We start from the raw sequence: 22,577 nt of genomic DNA, 5'->3' as shown, positions 1-22,577 counted from the left end.
ATAACTGTTGTTAAAACTATCACTCATTGTATGTGTTTATGCAGTAAGCAAGGAATTTTAAGTCAACTATTTTAAACTAAATATTTCTGGTTGTTGGACTATATTTATGTTTATTTATTTTTGTATCAGTGATAAAGTATTCAAGCTGAAACTGAATATCAAGACTGGGAAAAAAATATATATGTCCTCATATCAAAACAACGTCTTGGTATCATGGTCACTGATGAATTAAGTGACAGGTAAGGGAGTGACATTCCAACAAGTCAACGGATCTTGTCGTTGTGCCGCTATAACAAAGGGTGTTTTTCCAGGTTATGTTTTTAAAAGCGACAGTCCGTGGATCCACAAATCACTCTGTTGAACACTGGAAAGATGCCTGAGATTAGACAACATGTGGACCGAGAACAGCGCCACATCATCATCCGGCGCATGTAACAACCGCAATTAATGCGTGATCAGTCAGTAGCAGGGTTGCCACTTTCGGCCAGCTGGCTGTACTGAGATTTTCAAATTTTAGGTTCTTGCACGAGTGTGACAGTCTGAAAACGTGAGTGTCACATCAGATGCCTGAGAGTTGGCAATTCTGCAATAACCATAGGTGAACTCATAAAACTTCCACTATCAAGGTACTTTTAAGCTAAACATATGTGGTTTGTAGGCCTATACTTAATAATTCTACTTCATTACAAAGACTGCAATACAGTACCCTTTGGATCTCTAGGATAATGTATTACACTCACTGCAGTGAATGATTATAACCAAAGAATGCACTGACAACACCTTACGGGCAGCAACGCCCCACTGGCAAGGAAAAGACAAAACTAGGAAATTTGTTACTGCAACCTGTTGCCCAATTGCGAACTTGCTGAGGATCCAGCTGGTTGTCTCAAAGTCTGCTCTCTTCACTCATTTTATCCGCAGTACAAATCGGCCTTGTAGCCATTCGTCAGGTGAAACTTCTGCAATTATATATATAAAAAAGAACTCTAAGGTAAGATATCACTTTTTAAATAACAGACTTTTGGATCTATATCTGTGAAGCATGTTAGAATACATTTTTATCCCCTGCCTGGTGTTATCTGTTTAGCTATTTATCAGTCATTGAGCACTGATATGTATCACGTGATAAGTGATGCAGGTTTTGTCCTCTGTTTTATCAGGTATCAGCTTTGGTATTAGTTATAAGAATAATCTGCTCTGTGATCCCATACCTAGTCTCCTGTACAATCACACAAGCCAAAGTAAATGTGCTTTATTTAATAAATCCAGATATTATCGACAAACATGTCTGTGGCAAAATGTTTTGATTAGGAAAAATAAAATTATGTAGGCTGTTTTTAAATACTAAGTCCAGGGCTGGACTGGTTATCTGGTATATGCCAGGTATTTCCCCGGTGAGCCGATGAATATGCAGGTAGTAAAATTTACCGTGTGGCCGAGGGAGACCCCAAATTCCAAGACCAAATTTGAATCCCAAGCAAGCACTGACGAAGTCTGTGGTAAAAAATGCATTTTGATCAAAATGTCCACTGGAATGTTCCATGCTGTCGACTCATTTAGAGTATTTTTGTACTCTAAATCAGTAAAGATTAATCTAAATTATGATGCCCGTGAGATTATTCCTGAGTGGTGAGGAAATAACAGACAAAAGGTTAGGGTGAGTCCAGTTCCATACAGGGTAATTCTACATTTTTTTTTTACGACAACAAAATGCTTCACATAAGAAAAGGAATGTTGCAATTCACAGACAAAGAACAAGTCATACAATTTTATCCTCTGGCAAGACATTTATGATGTAATCTGAGTTGAAAATCTATGGAGAATACACATCTTTTGCCCTTTAAAATGCTTAAATATACCATTGATCATATCAGTAGGCATTGCTAGTGTTTGTAATAAGTATGAGACCTTCCTTCCCCTACTAATCTGATGAATTCTTTTTACCCATGAATGCTTTGTACTCTAAATCAGTAGAGATTAGTCAAAATTATGCTGAGTGGCCGGCAGACAGTGGTGATACTCTCAGCAGGAAATAACAGACAAAAATGTTCATCTTTATGGTAAATGTAGGTGGAGTAGAGTATGTAATGATCCTGTTTCCCCACCCCTGTGTGCCTCCATCCCCCCCCCACCTGCCATGCCTGGCAATTTCCCATCAGCTCACATCATGTCAAAAGGCACCGTGGTTCTGGCTTACAGCGGTGGACTGGACACTTCCTGTATCCTGGTGTGGCTGAAGGAGCAAGGATATGATGTCATCGCCTACCTGGTAAGGGGCAAGACAGTCTGGGTTGCAGCCACATTTCATCCCTCTCCCATCAGCATTGAGGGACAGATAGATAGATAGATAGATAGATAGATAGATAGATAGATAGATAGATAGATTCTTTCTTTCTCTCTCTCCTTCTCTGTCTCCCTCCCTCCCTAAGGAAATTACAGGTTACATTTAAAGAGTAAAACAGACATTCAGAGCATAAACAACAATAACAATGGAAAGAATGTCATAGAAAGTGTTACTCGGAATTCCGGAATGACAGAGAACTTTGCATGCCCGCATTGTGAAAAGTGCGCTTTCTCTGTGTGCAAACCCTTGCATGGATAGCGAGTGCACTAGCGGGTGCTGGTGGCGCAGGGTGGGAGGCGATGAGGCTGTTGGCTTATGGCGCTGGCTTGTGCGAGCACGCCTCTCGCCTCCTTGGGCACTATGGCTGGTTGCCACAGCCGTTATTTGAAGCACCCTTGTTAGATTTCAAAGAAAGCGAAAGGAAGCAAATTCAGGTCAAAAGAGAGGTGGGTCCATCTCTGGCCATTTTAAGTCCATGTTGTAGCCACTGGCCACTGCAGGGGGGGGGCGCACAGTGTTTGTAATAAATATGAGACCTTTCTACCCCTACTAATCTGATTAATTCTTTTTACCCATGAATGTTTTGTACTCTAAATCAGTAAAGATTAGTCTAAATTATGTTGGCCCTTGAGATTTTTACTGCGTGGCCAGCAGACAATGGTGACACTCTCAGCAGGAAATAACTGACAGAAATGTTCATCTTTACGGTAAATGTAGGTGGAGTACAGAGGTGGATAGTTCAGGTCCAGAAAGTAAAAATCCAGACCAAGATTTCCTTCCAACCAACCTGTTGACTATAAAGAGTCACAATCACAGAGTACTCAACTGGTTGGCTGAAAGAAAATCTTGGTCTGGATTTTTACTTTCCGGACCTAAACTGTCTACATCTGGAGGAGTAGCATATGCAATAATCCTGTCTTCCCAGCCCCATGTGCCGGTGAGGGATTCCGCTATATTTGCTTTTATTGTGGAGCTCGTTGAAATTTTGATAACAGAACAGGCTATAGAAATGAAACACATTAAAATGATTAACAAACCTTGAGAAGTTGCAGTGACTTTAGTAGCAATTCTTTGACTTCTTAATCTTGTCTGTGAGTCATGAACTGACATTATAGACTGTCCCTTAAAGCTCACATGGACCCAGACTGTCAGTGTACAGCCCTGCTGGTGACATCGTCCAGATGTAAAGCTGGGCGCTAAAATCCCCGTTATTTGCCTGTTATTCAGCACCTCTGTTATACATCTATTTGGCAGTATCTGCATATTGTTTAGCCGAACCTTTAAAATAGTACTTATAAAATGAGTTCTGTTCCACGACAGACCTATCTCATTGTGAAGGGCTAGGGTAACATTTAGGGGGTGGATACACAAAAACATGGACCGGCTGCTTGAACCTTGGCTGGGATTGGAACAATTTTTTTCTTCACTGGACCTAATAACCCACATGCCACGTTTATTTTAGTTTTTATTCTTAAAACCTGATTAATTTATTTTTGTTTACATGTTATTTTATGCAATCAAGTCTTGGTTGCAGAGTGCAGAGTGCAGTATGTTTCCTGTCTGAAACATTTATTCATTAACACTATGTGTTATTGGCGATCTGATGTGTGTACTTGTATTTGGACTATTGAGCACTGAATATAACTATGTGGGTAGACAGATATGTACTGTAACTGGGTTTTATTGCTCCACAGGCTAATATTGGCCAGCATGAGGACTTTGAGGCAGCACGGCAGAAGGCAGAGGCACTTGGAGCAAAAAAGGTACGGCCCAGTATAGTAGCATATCTTGTACTGCAGAGGGGAATATTGTAGGAGCTTAAGCTTTGCCCTTCCGGATTCCCCTGTCGCAGGTGTTCATTGAAGACCTCCGGGAGGAGTTTGTGACAGCCTTTATCTGGATGTCTGTCCAAGCCAACGCCATCTATGAGGACCGCTATCTTCTGGGGACGTCCATCGCACGGCCCTGCATCGCTCAGCGGCAGGTTCAAATCGCTAAACAGGAGGGGGCGCAGTTCGTCTCCCACGGCGCCACGGGAAAGGTACCCCGACAGCCCCCTTACTGTCTTCATGGATCATACATATATGCTTTTTATGGTCATTGGTAGAATATACCCAGTTAATTGCTGTCTATGACCTGCAAAACTAGCACAAAGATATTATGCAATAGTTTAAGTAGACCAGTAGGTGGAGACAAAGCAAAGGCTTTGTAAAAATTGCATAAGAATTATGACACGTCGCAGCATAAACAATCATAAGTGCATACTACTAATTTGCATTTTGTAGGAATTTTCATTCATTCAGCCTGTTTAGAAAGGTTTCATTTAACTTGCTGATGGTGAGAAATCGCTGGTCTACGAATCATGTCCTCTTCTCCCACAGGGCAACGATCAGATTCGATTTGAACTGACGTACTACGCCATTTATCCAACCGTACAGGTAGATTACTTCTCAGTAGTAATGGACTGTGCAGCCTGAATAAGTGTCCCGGGGGGGGGGTGGTGCATAAGTGGAAACAGAAGTACAGAAGAATGGAAATTTACATTTGATCTATTGCCTTATTGCCTTTGCTTTGCTCCTGCCCAGATCATCGCCCCCTGGAGGATCCCAGAGTTCTACAATCGCTTCAAAGGCAGGAAAGACCTGATGGAGTATGCGCAGGTAATCCCCCCCCCCCCCATCCTCCCGAGGCTATTGCACTGCTTCCCCCCCGCCACGTGTCCACATCTGTTTGTGAGTTTTTGAGGATGAAGACCACGTAAAGCTGCAACACGCCGACTCATTAAGTGTCGTGCTCATAGGATATATAATATTTCTCCACTGGATGGCGCTCATAATGTTTCTATATACCTGATTTTTTTTTTGCCGTCATGTTTAGTGATGACTGAGAAATGCTTCTTTGGTACCAGCGGTTGGCAGCTTGTGGCCGCTGCTTCACTTTGTATCTCTATTGTATCTCTAACAACCCCCCCCTCCAATACACACCTCACCTTGCAGAAAAATGGCATTCCGGTTCCTGTCACCCCCAAGGCTCCGTGGAGCATGGATGCCAACCTGATGCACATCAGGTGGGTCCCACCCTCAGTAACATAAAGCACTGACTAATGCGCCAGTGACTATAATAATAATGATGATCATTTTTATGGTAATTATCATACTGTTCAGCTGGACTGTATTTCAGTCATATATGTTTGCAGGTAAATGCCTTTTACCCCTTAACACATTAGCGATTATCTGCACCTGTGTCTTCATGCATCTTGTTGCTGTAATGCCGACGTTATTTTCTCTGTTACCGCAGCTATGAGTCCGGGATCCTGGAGAACCCAAAGGTACCACGCACTGGGCTTGTGGATGTACCAGCAGAACCTGTGGCTCGCAGTAACTTGACACAGAGAACAGAAGCCTGGCATTTCTGGGTCATGGGCGCTGGGTACAGGGGACGGGTTTCCATGTCTGTCACATGGAGCAGTCATGTGGTCTGTAGAGTGTTGATTTACAGTAAGGGATTCAGTAAAATAGTTAATCATAATTAATGTAAAATAGTCAAGATGATAAACCTTAGACTCCAGGCTTAGATGAAGTTGAACTAATTAAAGTACAAAACCAGTGCTTCATATAGTTCGTTATTAATTGGCTTTAGGTGATTTAATTTATTTATTGTTTCATGAATTTGTGAGTAGAAAAAAATCAAATCCATTGGATGATACCCAAAGAAAAGAACCAGGAGCTGCATGAGTCACTTCAAAGACTCTAAGAGCCATTGTCCAGACTGTCTGGACACATTCCCGCACTCTGAGAGAGGGGGATCCCTGGGGGTCAAAGGTCACGCGGCAACACCCGAGTCGCCCCTTAAGTCCCCAAATAAGCTAGCCTGCTAGCAGCCTGTCCCTCTTCCTCACCCTCTTTGTCCCTCGTTCTCGCTCACACATCCCCTGGGAAGAAGTCGGGACAGACAGGCACTGGTCTATCAGGGTCGGCTCTGGTAATTAGCGATTTCATGGGAGTTTGCTTGCAGTGCTGGGGCCAGCCGGTCAGCTGGCCCCAGACCCCCAGCATGCCCCCCTCCCCTCCTCACTATTGTTGCTGTGGTCATGCCCGGGCTGCACATGAAGAACTGCCCCCCTGTTGTGTTAATGTGTTAACACCCCAGCGTATCTGTAGACAAATGTAACCCGTGGTAGCAATGTACTTCAGGAGTCTAAACTGACTTTTTAAAGTCGTGATATATTACATCAGTGTCGCACTATAATAAAAATATTAGAATGACTAATTCCTCAAGGATTATGGTAGTAAAAAATGCAGCTGGAAATTATTTTAAGCCAACAAATAAACTGATTATAATTTAGAGACCTGATGCCTTATAATTGTTAAACAGCCCTTTTCCGTCGGTGAGACGTTGCCGTCCTGCCTGCTGAGTTGTGTGATTTGGTTTTCTATTGCTGTCATACAGATATTGCTATGAAGGGAGTGCAAACAGGCAATGAGATCCCTCATTTATTTTACCATTTATTGAAAAGCCTATAGACTCCAGCAGTGCATGTAAAAGGATCCCGGTTATTGGCTTCTCCCGGAAGTGAGGTCAGGCCTGAACATTATCGGTATGAGTTTTGCCCCCGTACACCGATGACCCTTCTTTTTCATATTTGCACATTCCCATTCCCTCTGTATGTCTGCGCAGTCCCAGAGTATTAATATGCAGCATGACTCCAGGTGTACGGTACCGTGCAGTGATCTTCATGTTGGTGTAAAACTATGACATTGTGCCTGTTAAAATGTGTCAGCTTAGCCATTTCAAATCATCTCCTACAGTTACCTCAGCAGTTACTGTCCAAGGTATCCATGTATCTGTTGACTGGCCCACTAGCAAACCATGTTTGGTTAATGAGTACCTCATTGAGTTATTTAACTAATTAAGTAAATGAATTAATTGAGCTGCTGGTGAACTTTAACAAATACATGGAATGGCTGGGATGCCCCTGAGGGGAGGTGTGGGAACCTCAATCCAACTGCTATTCAAAAAGATATCAGTAACCTTTTTGGAGAACAGACCTAAGTTTTGTTGGCTTTTATTGGCCTGTTTTTATTGTGTTACTGTCCTATTTGAATATTTTTTTCTGAGCAAATGTGCATTTACTACCCTTATAAATGGCCTTAAACATTTTCTTTGACTGCCTAAGACTGTTGCACAGTGCTGTACCTAAAGGCTTTTGTGAAACACACTTAACCAAAGGAGATACATACACAGAGAAATACGGGCTGGATCCATTGGATCTATTGTTAATGATCAGGTGATCTTTGGTGATCAGAGACTGTCTCAGAAAAGCAACATTCCTCCTGCCTAGTGAACCTCAGCCAGGTATCCATTACATCTGTAACATCTACACTTGTGTCTTGCAGAACCACGCCCCCTCTGATCTCTTCATGATGACCAAGAATCCACAAGATTCTCCCAACACTCCAGACATGCTGGAGATCGAGTTCAGCAAAGGTGAGCATCCCTATATATCCTCTTCAGTGTCTCCTTATTATCGGGATATTATGGGATGGCAAACACCTCTGACGACTGAAGGCCAATCCCATAAGTGGGTTTATCACACTGAGATTGCAGTGATGTTGCAATGGGCAGGACATTGCGCAGCCAATAGGAATGCACTGATAAATACAATTATTTCTTCAAGCTGTTCAGCAACTGTCAGTCACAATCGCATGTTTTGGTATGTCAGCATTTTACCGTGAACCTCAGCTACAGGTATCCATCGACTTACATGCAGGATATGTTCAATCTGGACATATCTAGATCATTATAGGGGAGAGATCAAATATACAGTACAACATAAAATATAATATCACACACATTTAACCAAACCTCTGTAGTGGCAGTGAAACCAGTTTGTTTTGGTTCTTGCCGCATGCCACACACGTGGCAAAATTCGTCCACTAACGTCCACTGCGTCTGCTTCGGACGTCTCTTGATAAATTTTTATCAGGCTCTTATAGGACGTAAGTACAGTCGGACATTAGTCAAAAGGACATAAGTTGACAGGTATGTATTAATCCAAAAAAAACCTTGTTATACTAGCAAGAACCACAACGAGAAGCAGAGTTAACCAACCCAAATTAAGCTCGTGTCTGTAAGATGCCTATGTTCCTGCTTTCAGTCCGCGCCTCACCTCATTTCCCCATTAAAGGCAGAGATACTAATTAAAGTGACAAGTGAAGCTATGATTTTTATTGCATTTATAATTGGCCCATTGTGTATTTTGGGTGGGCAGTGGGGGGCTCGGGGGCAGGGGTGGGGGCAGGGGGGTGAAAGTATTTGCATGCATAAGTTGCCTGCTTTTGTGTTGAAGTGAAAGGCTCGAATCCTAGAGAATATGCTCCTTTTATATATTTTTAAAATTTATCTTATGTTTTCTCATCCCCTTCAGTGTAGGAGTCGGGGAGTAATTTTTTAATGCTGATCTGAAAGCCTGGACTCCCACAGATGTGCACATTTAATTTTTAACTTCTTTTCGCTCTGTTCCTTCAGTCCACAGTTGAGACACATTATTCTTTTCTCTCTCTCCTTTTTTTCCGACAGTTTTACTTTTCCATGGAACTTTTTCCCTCCTTTTCTCTCCGGCATTTTGCATTAATTGGGGGGTGGGCAGGGAAACATAATGGCGTAATTTTTCCTACAACTGTGTCCGCTGCCCCTTTGTGTGGCTCCCCCCATCTCGAACCGAAGAAAGGGCCGCCCCAAATCCTCGAACCCGGGGAGGGACACGGCATCCCGATAATGGAGCTCCCTTCGACACATTCTTTATACAGAGTTTTAATCAGATTATTAACACGCCGAGGACAGATCATGAGAATTCTCACGTTTTTTTTTGGCTTACTGTGTTAGCTGTTCTTTATATCGTTTGCATTTCGCCACGTAAAGAAAGGCGATGAAAACTTCTCGAGCCGACCATCGCTAACCGCCGATGAGACACGGATTAATAGATTTATTATAGACAAAGATTCTTTTCTGTGTCCTTCTTTCCCAAGAGCTTTTCACTCGTCCTGCCAAGGAGCCCTGAGCTCTCACACTGTCACTCTCACCCGAGGGATAGACCCACGAATTCCTGTAGCTTGAGCGGGAAACGGAGAACAGAAAAAATTTGGGATGAGTCAAGGAAGAGGGTGGGGGGTGACAGAGACATCGACCTGGGAATCATTTCACAGGTTTAATCCAGAAGGGGGCAACAGCTTTTTTAAAATTCATGTGCACTTCTGTCTGTTCCCCCTTCCTTCCTCTTGGCTTCTCCTCTGGACAGTTTCTATGACCAAGGGGGCATTTTAGGACTGTTGACACACCTGAGCAAGCAGATATACATCCTCAGCACTCCGTAGATCAATGTTTCCAAGTCCAGTCCTCAGGGACCCACAGTCGGTTTTTGCTCCCTGCCAGACAGTCCACATTTTTGCTATGTCACATTTTTTGTTCCTTCTCAGCTCCAGGAACAAAAACATGGACTGTCTGTGGGTCCCCAAGGACTGGATTGGGAAACACTGCCCTAGATAGCGTTTGGTACTGTGCTTATAGAAGAGTGTTCTTAGTGAGACACGACCGACAGCGTGGCCCACGGCTTGCATCTGTGTCGATGCCCTTTCTCATTTGTATAAATGGATAAATAAAAAGTAATGTGAAGTGAATAAAATGGGATAGATTCCGTCTCCATCACCATCCTGTCCCGTCCACAGGTGTCCCAGTCAAGGTGACTCATCTGACGGAGGGGAAGTCGGTGGACACGGCCCTGCAGATTTTCACATACCTCAATGAGATCGGGTAAATTGATCTTCCTGTCCACAAGGAGGCACAACATTTCTGTCCAAAAACTTAAGTGTCTGAACCATAGTGTGCCTTTGATGGAGGGCAGTACTGAAGCCCAATGACTGCAGCAGAATATTTAGCCGTGTTATTGTGCAAACTATTTGTCTTCAGTATCAGTCTGTTCTGCCTTGAGCTGAGTAATTGCTTTTGCAGAACTTGTGCTGTTAGGACAAAACTAACTTCCCCCCAGGCGATAGGAGACAGGTCATGTGATTAAGGTGGTTCTGGCGCTGCAGTGATCTAAGGGGGATCGTGTGTCCATGGGCATGATTACACACCCTCTGTGGTTCTGTGCAGCGGGAGACACGGCGTCGGCCGCATCGATATAGTGGAGAACCGTTTCATCGGCATGAAGTCCCGGGGTAAGGAGACACGGGGCCACAGGGCAGGGTTTTACGGGGCCCCCCATCCACAGGGCAGGAATTCACAGGGCCGACATCCACAGGGCAGGGGTTCACAAAGCACACATCCACAGGCCAGAAATGCATGGGGGCCCCCATCCACAGGGCAGGGATTCATGGGGGCCCCCATCCATAGGGCAGGGATTCACAGGGCCCACATCCACAGGGCAGGGGTTCACAAAGCACACATCCACAGGCCAGAAATGCATGGGGGCCCCCATCCACAGGCCAGAAATGCATGGGAGCCCCTATCTACAGGGCAGGGATTCACGGGGGCCCCCATCCATAGGGCAGGGATTCACGGGGGGCCCCATCCACAGGGCAGGGATTCACGGGGGGCCCCATCCACAGGGCAGGAATTCACAGGGCCCCCATCCACAGGGCCGGAATTCACGGGGGCCCCCATCCACAGGGCAGGGATTCACAGGGCCCACATCCACAGGGCAGGGACTTAACTTTAACCAGGTAAAATTATCCAAATTGCAGTTACCAGGGACATTTGTGCTGGGTTTTCTACGTGTGTAGATATAGATTCTTGCCCATAAACACTCTGCTGCCTTCTGTCATTTAACCTGTTACCATTTTCCATGAAGAGAACAATCATGTGCCATCTTCATTATTTACAACCTAGGTTATTATTATCTATAAATATATATTTAAATATAGAATCTATAACCTAGGTTATTATACTCTGAGGCAATGCTGATGTCACACCTGCCTCCTACCCCGTCCCCTCCACATTTCTGAACACAAACCTGCAGAATGCCCCATGATTAGACTAAGAGTGATATGAGAACCTCACTGAATTATAACCTTTGTGATGTACTGAGTTTGCTCCTTGCTTTATCATGTTGACTCCTAAGGCTTCTCTTTGATTACTGCTGGCATCTACAATCTCACCCATCTTCTGATCCTGCTTTGCATAATTCTCTGGATTTTTTCTGACCTTGCTCTCATCTGAGCCATGATTCCTTGACGATTTGTGCCTCTTATCCTACAAAATGATTCATTGAACCCTGTTACTCAGCGTTTCTCAACTAAGTCCTCAGGGACCTCCCAGAGAGTCCATGTTTTTGCTCCCTCCCAACTCCCATTAGGGAGCAAAAATGTGGCCCATCTGGAGGTCCCTGAGGACCGGGTTGGGAAACACTGCTCTGACCTTTCCTTGGATCTCAGGCCTCTAGACGTTTCAGCCCCCAACATCCATGTGTGTGGTCTTGTGTGGCCTGAGCTGTCTATTATTTTTTTATTCTCTGCATTTCTTAATTTCCTCTTCATTCAGGCATCTATGAAACTCCTGGAGGCACCATCCTGTTCCACGCTCACCTGGACATCGAGACTTTCACCATGGACCGGGAGGTTCGCAAGATCAAGCAGGGCCTGGGGGTCAAGCTGTCAGAACTCCTTTACAATGGTAGGTTGAAAGCATGTGTTCCACATTTTTGCGGGAGCTGGGAGGGAGCAAAAACGTGGACTGTCTGCGGGTCCCAGAGGACCAGATTGGGAAACAGTGCAATAGAGGTTTGCTGTCTTGAGGTCTGACCCCACGATGGTGTTTGACTTCACTGCTGATCTGCGGTATTTTCTCCGAGACCAGAGTAGGGCAGACCAGGCGGGGAATGCCTCGATGAGATTGGTAGCAGAAAACCACCCTGTGGGAATCCGGCGATGGGTGGAGAGAATCGATCTGAGATTGTTTGCGAATGCAGAAATCCATCCCTTCACATTAACAGGATTTTCAGATTCATCAGGGCTTGTTGACTAGAGGGGCATTGGGTTTGGTCACAGGACCAATGTGATTTTGAGCCAGAAAGTTGCATGAGGGCCCTTTCCCCACGCAGCGCAGAGTGTTTACTTTCGTCTGTGGGGTCTGCAGGTCGACGGGCACGCATGTGAGCCCAGCTGCGTAATGGGACTGAGGGAGTCAGACGCTTTGTCAGACGAAATACGGCCTCCTGCCTTCGCTCATTACGTTCATTAAAGTGAACCTCGTGGTACCAGCCAGACCCACCTTTAAGTGGGCCGCTCTCAGAGCTGCCACCAGCTGATACTCGGCACCCCCACCCCCCCGCCTCCAGAAATGGCCCCCCCACCGCGGTGGCCCGGCTCAGGTGTCCCCATCCCTTTGTTTGGAGGGTGGCTGGGCCCCCTCCCCCCCCACCACATTTGTAATGAGGTTTCTTCTGTTAGGTACTCCTTATGGGGGTCCCTGCAATTAGGCCCACATGGGACCCGGGGGCTGGAAAGGTGCGAGCTGCTGTGGGGGGGTCAGGCGGAGGATGAAGAGTGGGGAGGGGTCGTGGATTAACCTCATTAGTCTTTAACTATAACAATTAAGACCGTAGCTGGTGCTTCTCTTGGGGTTGCCAGAGTGGGCGAGGTGCTCCCTGGGAGCGTCTGTGCGGGATTTTTCTCTGGAGATCAGACGCACGCACCCAAGCTGTTGATGTTCCACATTACGGGAAAATTCTGGAATTCTGCATGCAAACATCCACTGACTTATTATTTGATGCTCTGGCCTGCAGGCCTCCCAGTTCCCTCAGAGCGAATATCAGACAGGAAAAAAAGAGGAATGTGATACTCCACTTTACCGTGGGGCAGATGTGGGGGATGGGGGGGGAGAACCACGGTGGTCCCTGTGGCGCTATGCCTAAGAGAGCATGGTTAACTGTGGGGTAAGAAGTATGGCAGAGAGTGAGAGCTCTGTGTGTGTGTGTGTGTGTGTGCGAGCGAGTACACCTTACCTTATGGGGACACAATGTCCCCACAACGTGATGGACCAGTTTCCTTACATGGAAGAGACATCCTGACCTCACATCGCAAAATGGAAAAGCTGGGAAGTAGAGCTGCAAATAAATCACAGATAGACGACATAGGTGATTGGGCTGGGGCGGTCTGAGCCTCTGGCATGGGTTTCAATCCCATGGCGGGGAGGTCATGTCAACATAGGGCCTTCATTCGAGGCCTTAATCCCCAACTGCTCCGGGGCAACCCTACTCACTGACCTCAAACTTTCCTTATTTGTACAGATCTTTAGACAAAAGGGCTAAATGTATAAATCAATTTGAAATTTTAGACCTTCGGTTATATCATGTGCTCTGCACCCCCCCCCCCCCCCTTCAGGTTTTTGGTACAGCCCCGAGTGTGAGTTTGTACGCCACTGCATCACCAAGTCCCAGGAGAACGTGGAAGGGAAGGTGCAGCTCTCGGTCTTCAAGGGGCAGGTGTACATCCTGGGCAGGGAGTCCCCCAAGTCCTTGTACAACGAGGAGCTCGTCAGGTGGGAGATCGTCGCGTCTGCATGTTTATCCTCTCAACGTTAACACTGATGGAGTCTCCGCACAATGACTCCATTCAGGCACGGAGCGGTTTCACCCTCGGGGTGGTGTCGGGGATTGAGACACTGGGAGGGACAGGGTGAGAATGGCTGCGCTAATGGCCGGTCTGTCCCATGTTTACCGTGTGACATTCACAGCCAAGGGTAAAGCTGAGGATGGCGTGGGAAGGGCCTCTTCCACATCGGTTAACGTTTGCACAGATGAAAGCCCGCCCCTCAGCTCAAACACTTGGGCTCAGTGGGACTTTGGGTGTTGAGTTGCAGCAGTCCAACTGAGCGGAGACATCCTAAGGGCAGCATTTTAGGGAACTTGTGGGGAGGGGGGGGGGGGGGGCAAGTGAACAGATGGGTACTGGGAATAGTTCCATTATGATGGAGAGTCCACCAGGCCTCCAGGGAGGGTGATGCCCACTTAGCTGTGGCATATTTCACACTCATTCATAAATGTACATGATGACACCCCCCCGCCCCCCCCACTCACACACACGTCTGTATTCATATCTTTGTGGGGACCATCCATTCATTTCTATGGGCAAAACCCTAATCCCAATCACTCCATAAAGCCCCATAAACCCTTAAACACATATATATGTATTTGTGTGTGTGTGTGTGTGTGTATACATATGTTTGTGTCTATGTGTGCGTGTGTGTGTATTTACTCTTAATCCACACAGACAAAGAACCACTCTGGCTCAACTGACTCTAGGCTGCGGTGCCTTTAGCCTTTAGCATCAATCCAAGTAGATGCTTTTCAGCCCATTACCCATGAATGTCGGAATGTAGCGCGTAGCTACATGTGCTGATTCCATCGCCTGGTCCTCCTGTAATGTTTGGGAGTTAGAGAAGATGGAATAAGGAATCAAGAAGAATCCCCAGGATCACAGGAAAGTCACAACCAAAAATCACATTGTTACTGGATGAGATATTACGCAATTTCTCTCTAGGGATCAATAAAGTTTTTTTCCGATTCTGATTCTGATATTGCAAGTGTGATAGATAGCACTGTTATGGAGGGTAGTATCAAGAAACAATGATGTCATTGTGGTGACCCCCCATCAGCGAACAGAGGGACAAGAGGTGTGGAAAAAAACAGAAAATAGGAAACTCTGGATTTTCATAGAGCCTTAAAAAAGTTCACATCAAAGGAAGACGTCAATGGCATGTCTCTGTGAGCAAGATTTGTATTTTACGATCATTTGCAATTAGCTTCGGCTCAAGGTTGCTGTCCGTAATGAAAATGATCATGCTGAGAATTTCCCACGTTCCCCACTGCAGACACATGGGCAGATTAACTCCCTTCTCCGTTGTGAATAATTGATACAGCATAACTAAAGCAGCACTGTACCTAACTCCGCTGATATTCGCCACACAGCCGTGCTGTGTAAACATCTTGAGAGAGCTGTTCAATCCCTCAGCAAGAGCATAGGTGATGTCAGAGGATCCGTCTCCATCAAGCGGGATTTATGGCAAACGTGGTTAGTCAATAAGTGCAGTGGGACCCTGTTAGAGAGCCCCGAAAGGCCTACCAGAGGTACCTTGTGAGATCGGGATGCCAATCACACTTACTTATCATATGCAAATGTATTAATTATTCATAATGCCCTAGCAGCCCACGGTGAAGGGTAGCGGACATCATGGAAGAGACATCAGCGGGACGATAACTGCTCACCTACTCTTACAAACCATGTTACTTAGGCTCTACCTCTGCCTCGTTCTCGTCTTGGGTCATGGATCTAAGCATCTGTGTAAGATTTCACTGATGACTTCAAGTTTTACAGAGTTCAGAAGAATTTCTTTGTATTGGATAGCCTTCAATGTATCAAGTCTTCCCATCAATCAATCTATCCCTCCATTCATCCATCCATCCATCCATCCATATATCCATCCATCCATCCATCTTCTAACTACTTACCTTGGGCCCTGGAGCCCATACAGCAGAGGACATGAGGCTGGGGTACCATGAAGGATATTAATTTGTAATTTAAATATTGATATGTAGATATATATAGTTGTTGTGTGCATTTCTCTTAATGATTGGTAGACTTTTACGAATGCTCGATGCAAGGGGGTACGTTGTGAGGCATGTAGGGGCAGGGGGATTTGAGGAGCTTGGGGTGAACTTGCTGGGGAGGGGCGGGGTGCTAGCAGTCTGGAAAAAAGGTGCAGTTTGAAAATAAATAGCTTATTTTTGGAAGTTAACTGGTAGAATCCCAGCAGTGGACAGAAGGTTGAGAATCCCTGCTGTGCATGCTTTGTGCAGGTGTGGTGTCTGCATTTGTTTTAATATTTACTATCCTGATTGTACAGAATACAGTGCACGTTTCTGTGCTTAGCCGTGCTTTTTTGTTCCCTCCCATAATAGCATGGACATCCAAGGAAATTATGACCCTTGCGATGCTTCGGGATTCATCAAGATCAACGCCGTCAGGTGAGTGCCCCCCCAGGGGGCTGCGAGATGGCATGGAGAGGAGCTAAGGAGACAGTATAGTCCTTATCTTGATTTGACTTGACTTGACAAGGTGCTAGTAAAAGGTTATCTGATGGATGCTCTCTCTCTTGCTCCAGGCTGAAGGAGTACAACAGGCTGCAGAGTCAGGCTGACTCCACGAACTGAGAGGTCAGTGGGGGGTCAGAGAGTCCTCATGCTGCCCCTGACTGTCACCTCATGCCACCATGTGCCAGGAACCTGCCAGGCCCTGCTACCCACTTTCCCGTCATCCTCACCCTGTCTCTGGTTGCTATGCTGTAGTAGTACAATGTTGTCAAGGATCTTACGGAATAAAGGAATTAGTGGTTTAATAAATCTCATTGTATTCTTTGGTTTGATTTAATTCCTCAGCTGAATATCTCTTGTTTACAGTGGCCATCAAGGACCAGTTATATTTATGGGCGTGGCCATGGTCCTTGGCTCCACCCCTACTTGTTGAGTCTTTGGGTGTTTCTCAATATGCATACTTGACCATACTTGTACCCATTTTACATCACCTTCCATTGCCGACGACCACTTCTAATACTCAAGAACAGAAGTACAGAGGATGGTCAAAATCTCCAAATGTCATTCTTGCCCCCCCTCATATACCAAGGATACATCAGTTGCATCCTCTCCGAATGAAACCAATCCCATGATTCATTGTGGCTCAAGTACGTTCTTGGAAGGCAAGTTAATGACACCGCTCTTGCCAAGACCACGAGTACAATCTTTGCATTCTTGGTATTGAGAAACAACCCGTCATTGAGAGCAGAGACTGTGACCTCATTGTCACAAGTTAACGGTCTTCCTGCGGTGGTGCATCGGCAAAAAAGTGTGCCCTGCAGAGAGGACTCAGCTTCGATTGCTGCTGTCTCACGTTAGCCATCTGCAGCAAGGAGCCCCAGTGAAAGCTATATGGATGGTTCTGACTCTTTGTCGATGCTCTGCAGCAAATGCCCACTGTTGAAACAGTCTACAGGTGCAATGAGGTGAATAACAGCGTCGCCCTGACAGCCTGCACTGTGGTGCAGGGTTAGGGTTAGGGGTCAGGGGTAGGGTTATGGTCGAAAGCTGGAGCGACAAGTGTTACCATTCACTCCTTCCATGCTAGCGTGAGCGTCCCACGCTAACGGGAGACCTTAAAAAACAGGATGTGCACTGGGGCACCTGTGCATAGGAACAAAAGCTTATATGACTGATAATAAGGCTCAGGTGAAGAGAATGAATGGGCCTGTCACCCGACTGTGGCCCCTCCCCCCCGGGACACAAGCACATCCTCCATCTTACACCCATACATTTACAGCACAGCTCGTCTGTTTATTTTGCGTCTTAGTTCTACGTGTGTCAAGCAGACATTTAAATTATGAATCAACATGTTATGCAAACTCCTGTCTTCATTTATTCTTCATGTCTTGCCTGGAGAACACAAATACGAAGTAGCACATTTCACAAATAGGAAATTGGGTTAAATAAATGATTCTCATTTAGGTTGTTTCTAAGAGTCTTTTTTAAGAGTCTTTTCTAAGAGTCTTTTTTTGTTGTTGTTGTTTTATTGTACTGCTGCTTGTTTGGGCTTTTCCAGAACCCTTTTTGGACTGTATGTTAACGTTTTATGGTGGCTGGAGAGCCAGCAATACCCCCCCCCCCCCCAGGATAAAATAAGCCACTCCCTGCTGGTAACAACTGCACTCAGCGGAACATCAGCCCCATCATTTCAGTTTCTCCAATAGCCCCCCCCCCCCCATACTCGAATTGCTTTTTTACCTCCCAGGCATCTCTGTGCACCCATTCATTTACAATCTGCCCCCCATCCCCCATACACCATAGTCCACAGCAGGTTGTGTCTAATCACCTCACTTTGGGGAAAATCACCAAAAATGTTCTGAAAAGTGCAGCAGTTGCAAAACAGAGCAATGCATGATGGGTACTGGGCCGTGGCTGGGAGAGACACCCATGCTCCCACGTTTCACACTGGTGTCACACAAATGGAAAATTAACAATCCTTGAGCCACGGCAATTATCCCTCGTTAGTGATCTCACCTGAGGCTCTGCAAGGAGTCTAATGGCACAGGAAGCGGATTAGATATCGTTGCTGTTGCAGAATTGAATCTTTCAAGGCACCTTTGTCTCCCCCGAAACAAATCCCCAGTTTCTGACAATCCATCCAGCTCTCGAAAAGGCACAATTGCTTGGGCTTTTTGCTTTGGAGACATTGTTGGTGCACAGGAGATTACATCTGGCTTTCTGATATATGCTTAAAAAAGTTCAATGCTGACAGAGGAAGATGTTCTGCTGCCTCATGTGGATCAGGAAAGTCTTACATGAGCACATTATATGACTGACTGCAGGAATCCATTCTTCAGAAATGTGCGCCTTTTACTACAGGCCCTGGGTCATTCTAGAGGTTTATCAGCATCCATTTTTTCATAACCTCTGCGGTGCATGTGACAGGCACCTAGCCTGGGATAAAGAGACCAGTGGATCTGACGACAGTGCCATTGCAGGAGAACACTGAAGGCTTTGTCTGCACCCTTTGTTGCTGCCGACGGCCTTTTCAGTCCCCGCCAGCCTTCTGGAGGGCGAAGGGTTAACTCTGCCTCGGATTGTTAATGGCTCCAGAACTGAGGAATATGTTACTAACTCACCATCCTCAGTGTTGATGGGATCGTTTTTTCCACAGGTAGAGACAGACGTCAGATTGATGCGGTTTATCGGGGATGGCACGGGCTGTGTGAGAGGCTCTCAGCCGCCGGCAAGACATCATCCCCTGCGTGGTGGGGTCAAAGGCCTCTCCTCAGGCTCCGTAAACAGATGGGAGGCCATTACAGTCAAAGCCGGGGCTCTGTTCCAGGGATTAAATATTGATGTAAGCGTGGAAATATTTTGCCTCCTGCCTGATGTTCCCCATCTCAGCGGGTTTAATGTACTCCCCCCCTTCCTGTTACATCAATTTACACAGTAGGCTGCTACACTAAGCACACCGAGGCACTTGTCAGTCTCACCCCATGGGATCACAAGCGATCGATTCCCTCTTATCATTTCGTACAGTGGGGCCCGCAAAGCCGCATCAGATGGAACGGCTCAGCGGCCATACGGTGTGGCCGCTCTCTCAGAAATGTGCGGTGAGTACTTTCCGGCATTTTCTCTGGCCGTCACGTCAAACCTTCGCCTGCCACTGAGGCCTCTAGACTCGGGTCTGTTGACTTAACTTGACAAAGCAACCTGGGGTTGTTGCATTGCCTCTAACATGGAAAAATCAATTTGGTTCCCAAAGCTGACAAACAGAAAGCATGATCACCAATATTTATCAATTTCTTGGTTGCCCTATGAGAGAGCTTAAATATTTTACAAGTACATCAATCAATCTTCCATAACCACTTATCCAGTAGAGGGTCAAGGTGAGCCAGGGGCTTTAGAGAAGGACAGGCTGCAGAGCAGCGGGCATCTTAGACAGGATGCCAGTCTAATACAGGGGCGTTTGTCCACCACACCAGATACTGTACTTCTGGTACTTCCACAAAGTACCAAAAGTACGGTACTTCAAGGTGTTGGTTTTCCACTGGCGTAAAAACTGGTATTGGCGCCAAATGACATCACAAGGTGAGGCAGAGTATTTTGTACTGAATTTGAAAAATAGCTATAGTACATTACAGGACTGCACAATGTGCGACATTAATATCAAACATTGCCCGTTATGCACATGCAGTTCTAACATCGCTGGTCAGATTAAGATTCTGTATGGATATTACAGTGCAGGGGTTTAAATTTCGTTAAAACATTTTTACTTTGTCATTTAAATGATTTTACTTTTCAAGATTATCTAGTAGGCCTATATTTTTTAATCAGTTTAATGTTTACCTCCGCTGCTTTCGCAAGAGCTCTACATGTGTTCTCAGAGACAATCATAATCATTGTCATCCTTGCTGTTTAAATCACTCTTAGATGGGTTTGTGACAAATTTATGCGCAACTACTTTTTTGCTTTATAAACACCCCAATATTTGTTGCAACACAATCAAATTTCCCAATAACGTGCTGCCCTAGGGTGTTATACAGAATACTTTGTTTTTATTTCTTGTCATGCCATCCTGATCTTGTTGTATCTGTTCTTCCAACCAGATCGCAGCTTGGGTCTCTTCATTTGTCCATGCATCCATAATTATTATTATAATTTTTTTACTTTGTAAAAAAGTTTTTAAAAAAACGGCTATTTGCATAAGCAATCGTTTGCGAGTTCCTCTCCAAAGTACTGAAGTACTAAAGTGGTTGGCCACTTTAGGTTCTGGAACTTTTGTTACGAGTACACCGGAAGTCAATGGAAAAGGGAAAATACTGTATCACATGAATGGAACCTGGTGCAGTGGAAAAGTGCTCTGTGAGAAACGTCACTTTGCCAAAACCGATTTGTGTGTGGATTGTGTGTGGGAACACATACAGATGCAACAAGGTCATATAAACTCCAAATGCACAGTCAGAGACTCAAATTTGAATGCACAGCCCTGGAGATTTGAGTTGCGCTGCCCACTAAGCTTCTGTTTACAGCCATCTCAAACGTAAGTCCCTGGCCTAATTACTGTATGGCAGTATGACTCATTAGAGCCTACTACCTTGTTCTCTTATATAGGTAACAATTTACAAATGAGCCGTATTTTACTTACGTTACATAAGAAACAGTGTAACACTAAAAACACTACGCCACACTTATTGTTTAATTTGTATTGTTTAATTATTCGGTATGCACTCTTATCCCAGGTGATTTTAGTATAACTTTGAAATGCTACCTTTACCCTGCTCACGAGTCTGGCAATAATGGAATTCCTGGCACTTGAACCAGGGACCTTTTGGTCACAAATCCTCATTCTTAACCACTGTATGGCTGCCAAAAATGCAACAGGGAAAAGATGGAAAATGGCTCTGGCCAAGGAATCACTCAAAGTCAGCTGAGGAGGTGAAAAAGAAAAATACAGTACCGACAGGAACAGAGAGAACAGAGAGGTGAATGCTTTTAATAGATGGCTGTGAAATGAAGATGAAGGAGGATGTTATATGGGGAATGGCGGAACTTATCAACTCACAGCATGTTGTGGAGAAGCTCGCAAGCCAAAATAATATAAATTCATGCCTATGTGGGGGAGGGGGGCAGCAGCTTTGGTCATTTGGTCTAAACCTGCCATCACCAGGTTGTGAAAAAGATTTTGGTGAGGATGGGGGGGGGGGGAACTCCCTGATGATAGCACTTGCCAACCGAAGGATGGCATCCCCAATGGTAAAATTTCGTAGAGCTAAGTAGGGGAGGGGTCCCCGATGATCCCCGATGATTTGCCAACTGGGGGGGGGTTGCTATCATGCAAAACATCAGGAGTTTATTAGGAGAATTGGGAAATGCGTCCAGCAGGAGGAAGGTTGGAAACCCGGGGAGATGGGGAGTGTTGGCGGGTATGTGAGGTCACACTACTGCCTGACCAACCTCATCCCACTACAGTCATGCTGGCAAAGGCACAGCGGCTAACCCCGATTAATCCCTCTCCGTTTACACAGTCCTTACCATCTCTTATTAAAAAATCCTCTTTCCCAGGAATACAAGGCCCCCCCTTGCCTGCTCCCACACACACTCATTAACCCCCTACCTCCAATGGATGATCTTGAGCACTGGACGGGTAACAAAACCAGCCCTCTTGACTCTCAAGGGTAACACTAATGCAGATCCTGCACGTCTTTGTCAATAGATGTAACGTCTTCAGTGGGGACCTCTACTTGCCCTCAGTCCCTGGGCAGATCCCATGGGTTTGTTCGCAGAGCATCCCGATGATGTTTTTCGACTTGTGTTTGGAGCAGCTTGCAAGTGCCGAAAAAGCCACTGGGTCAATCCCAGTGGCCTGACCCCCTGAAATTATATGTATCCTTTGGAAGATGCGGCTCTAAAGAAGTAGTTGGTGTCAATGCATGAGTTTTGACATGCCTGATGTCAGCATTGCATGTAAGACCAAGTACTGAGAAATTATTACTAAACTTTATCCATTTTAGATGTTTGTGAACTAAATTCACAAAGAGAAGGTGAGAAGAGGGGGCGTGGCCTTCTCAGAAGGGCGAATCAGGTGACCAGGGTTGGAGAGCTCATTACTTCCATGTGTGCCCCAACCTCTATAAGTTCTTAAGCATGCCCCGTTTTGCT

The 22,577-nt window shown here is 45.6% G+C and overlaps 1 protein-coding gene across 1 annotated transcript; it reads left to right on the top strand.

Moving 5' to 3' along the window:
* The first annotated feature begins 832 nt into the window (after positions 1-832).
* ass1 (argininosuccinate synthase 1) lies at positions 833-16,739 on the top strand. The gene is made up of 15 exons (XM_023811044.2): positions 833-991; positions 2,160-2,269; positions 4,039-4,107; positions 4,197-4,385; positions 4,726-4,782; positions 4,930-5,004; positions 5,341-5,411; positions 5,642-5,672; positions 7,741-7,831; positions 10,069-10,153; positions 10,496-10,560; positions 11,882-12,013; positions 13,723-13,879; positions 16,299-16,364; positions 16,502-16,739. Exons 2-15 carry the CDS (start codon positions 2,168-2,170, stop codon positions 16,548-16,550), a joined length of 1,239 nt encoding a protein of 412 aa, XP_023666812.2. The 5' UTR covers positions 833-991; positions 2,160-2,167; the 3' UTR covers positions 16,551-16,739.
* Positions 16,740-22,577: the final 5,838 nt, after the last annotated feature.

Source organism: Paramormyrops kingsleyae, chromosome 7 (genome assembly GCF_048594095.1).
Source record: "Paramormyrops kingsleyae isolate MSU_618 chromosome 7, PKINGS_0.4, whole genome shotgun sequence".
Lineage (NCBI taxonomy): Eukaryota > Metazoa > Chordata > Actinopteri > Osteoglossiformes > Mormyridae > Paramormyrops > Paramormyrops kingsleyae.
Note: the sequence above shows the minus strand (reverse complement) of the source record. Positions and strands in the feature narration are given on the sequence as shown.

What these genes read in the sequence shown, in the direction of transcription:
- ass1 (XM_023811044.2), top strand. Translation starts at nt 2,168, where the DNA reads ATGTCAAAAGGCACCGTGGTTCTGGCTTACAGCGGTGGACTGGACACT. An exon ending in ATGATGTCATCGCCTACCTG is followed by an intron (nt 2,270 to 4,038) that starts GTAAGGGGCAAG and finishes ATTGCTCCACAG; the next exon opens with GCTAATATTGGCCAGCATGA. An exon ending in TACAACGAGGAGCTCGTCAG is followed by an intron (nt 13,880 to 16,298) that starts GTGGGAGATCGT and finishes CTCCCATAATAG; the next exon opens with CATGGACATCCAAGGAAATT.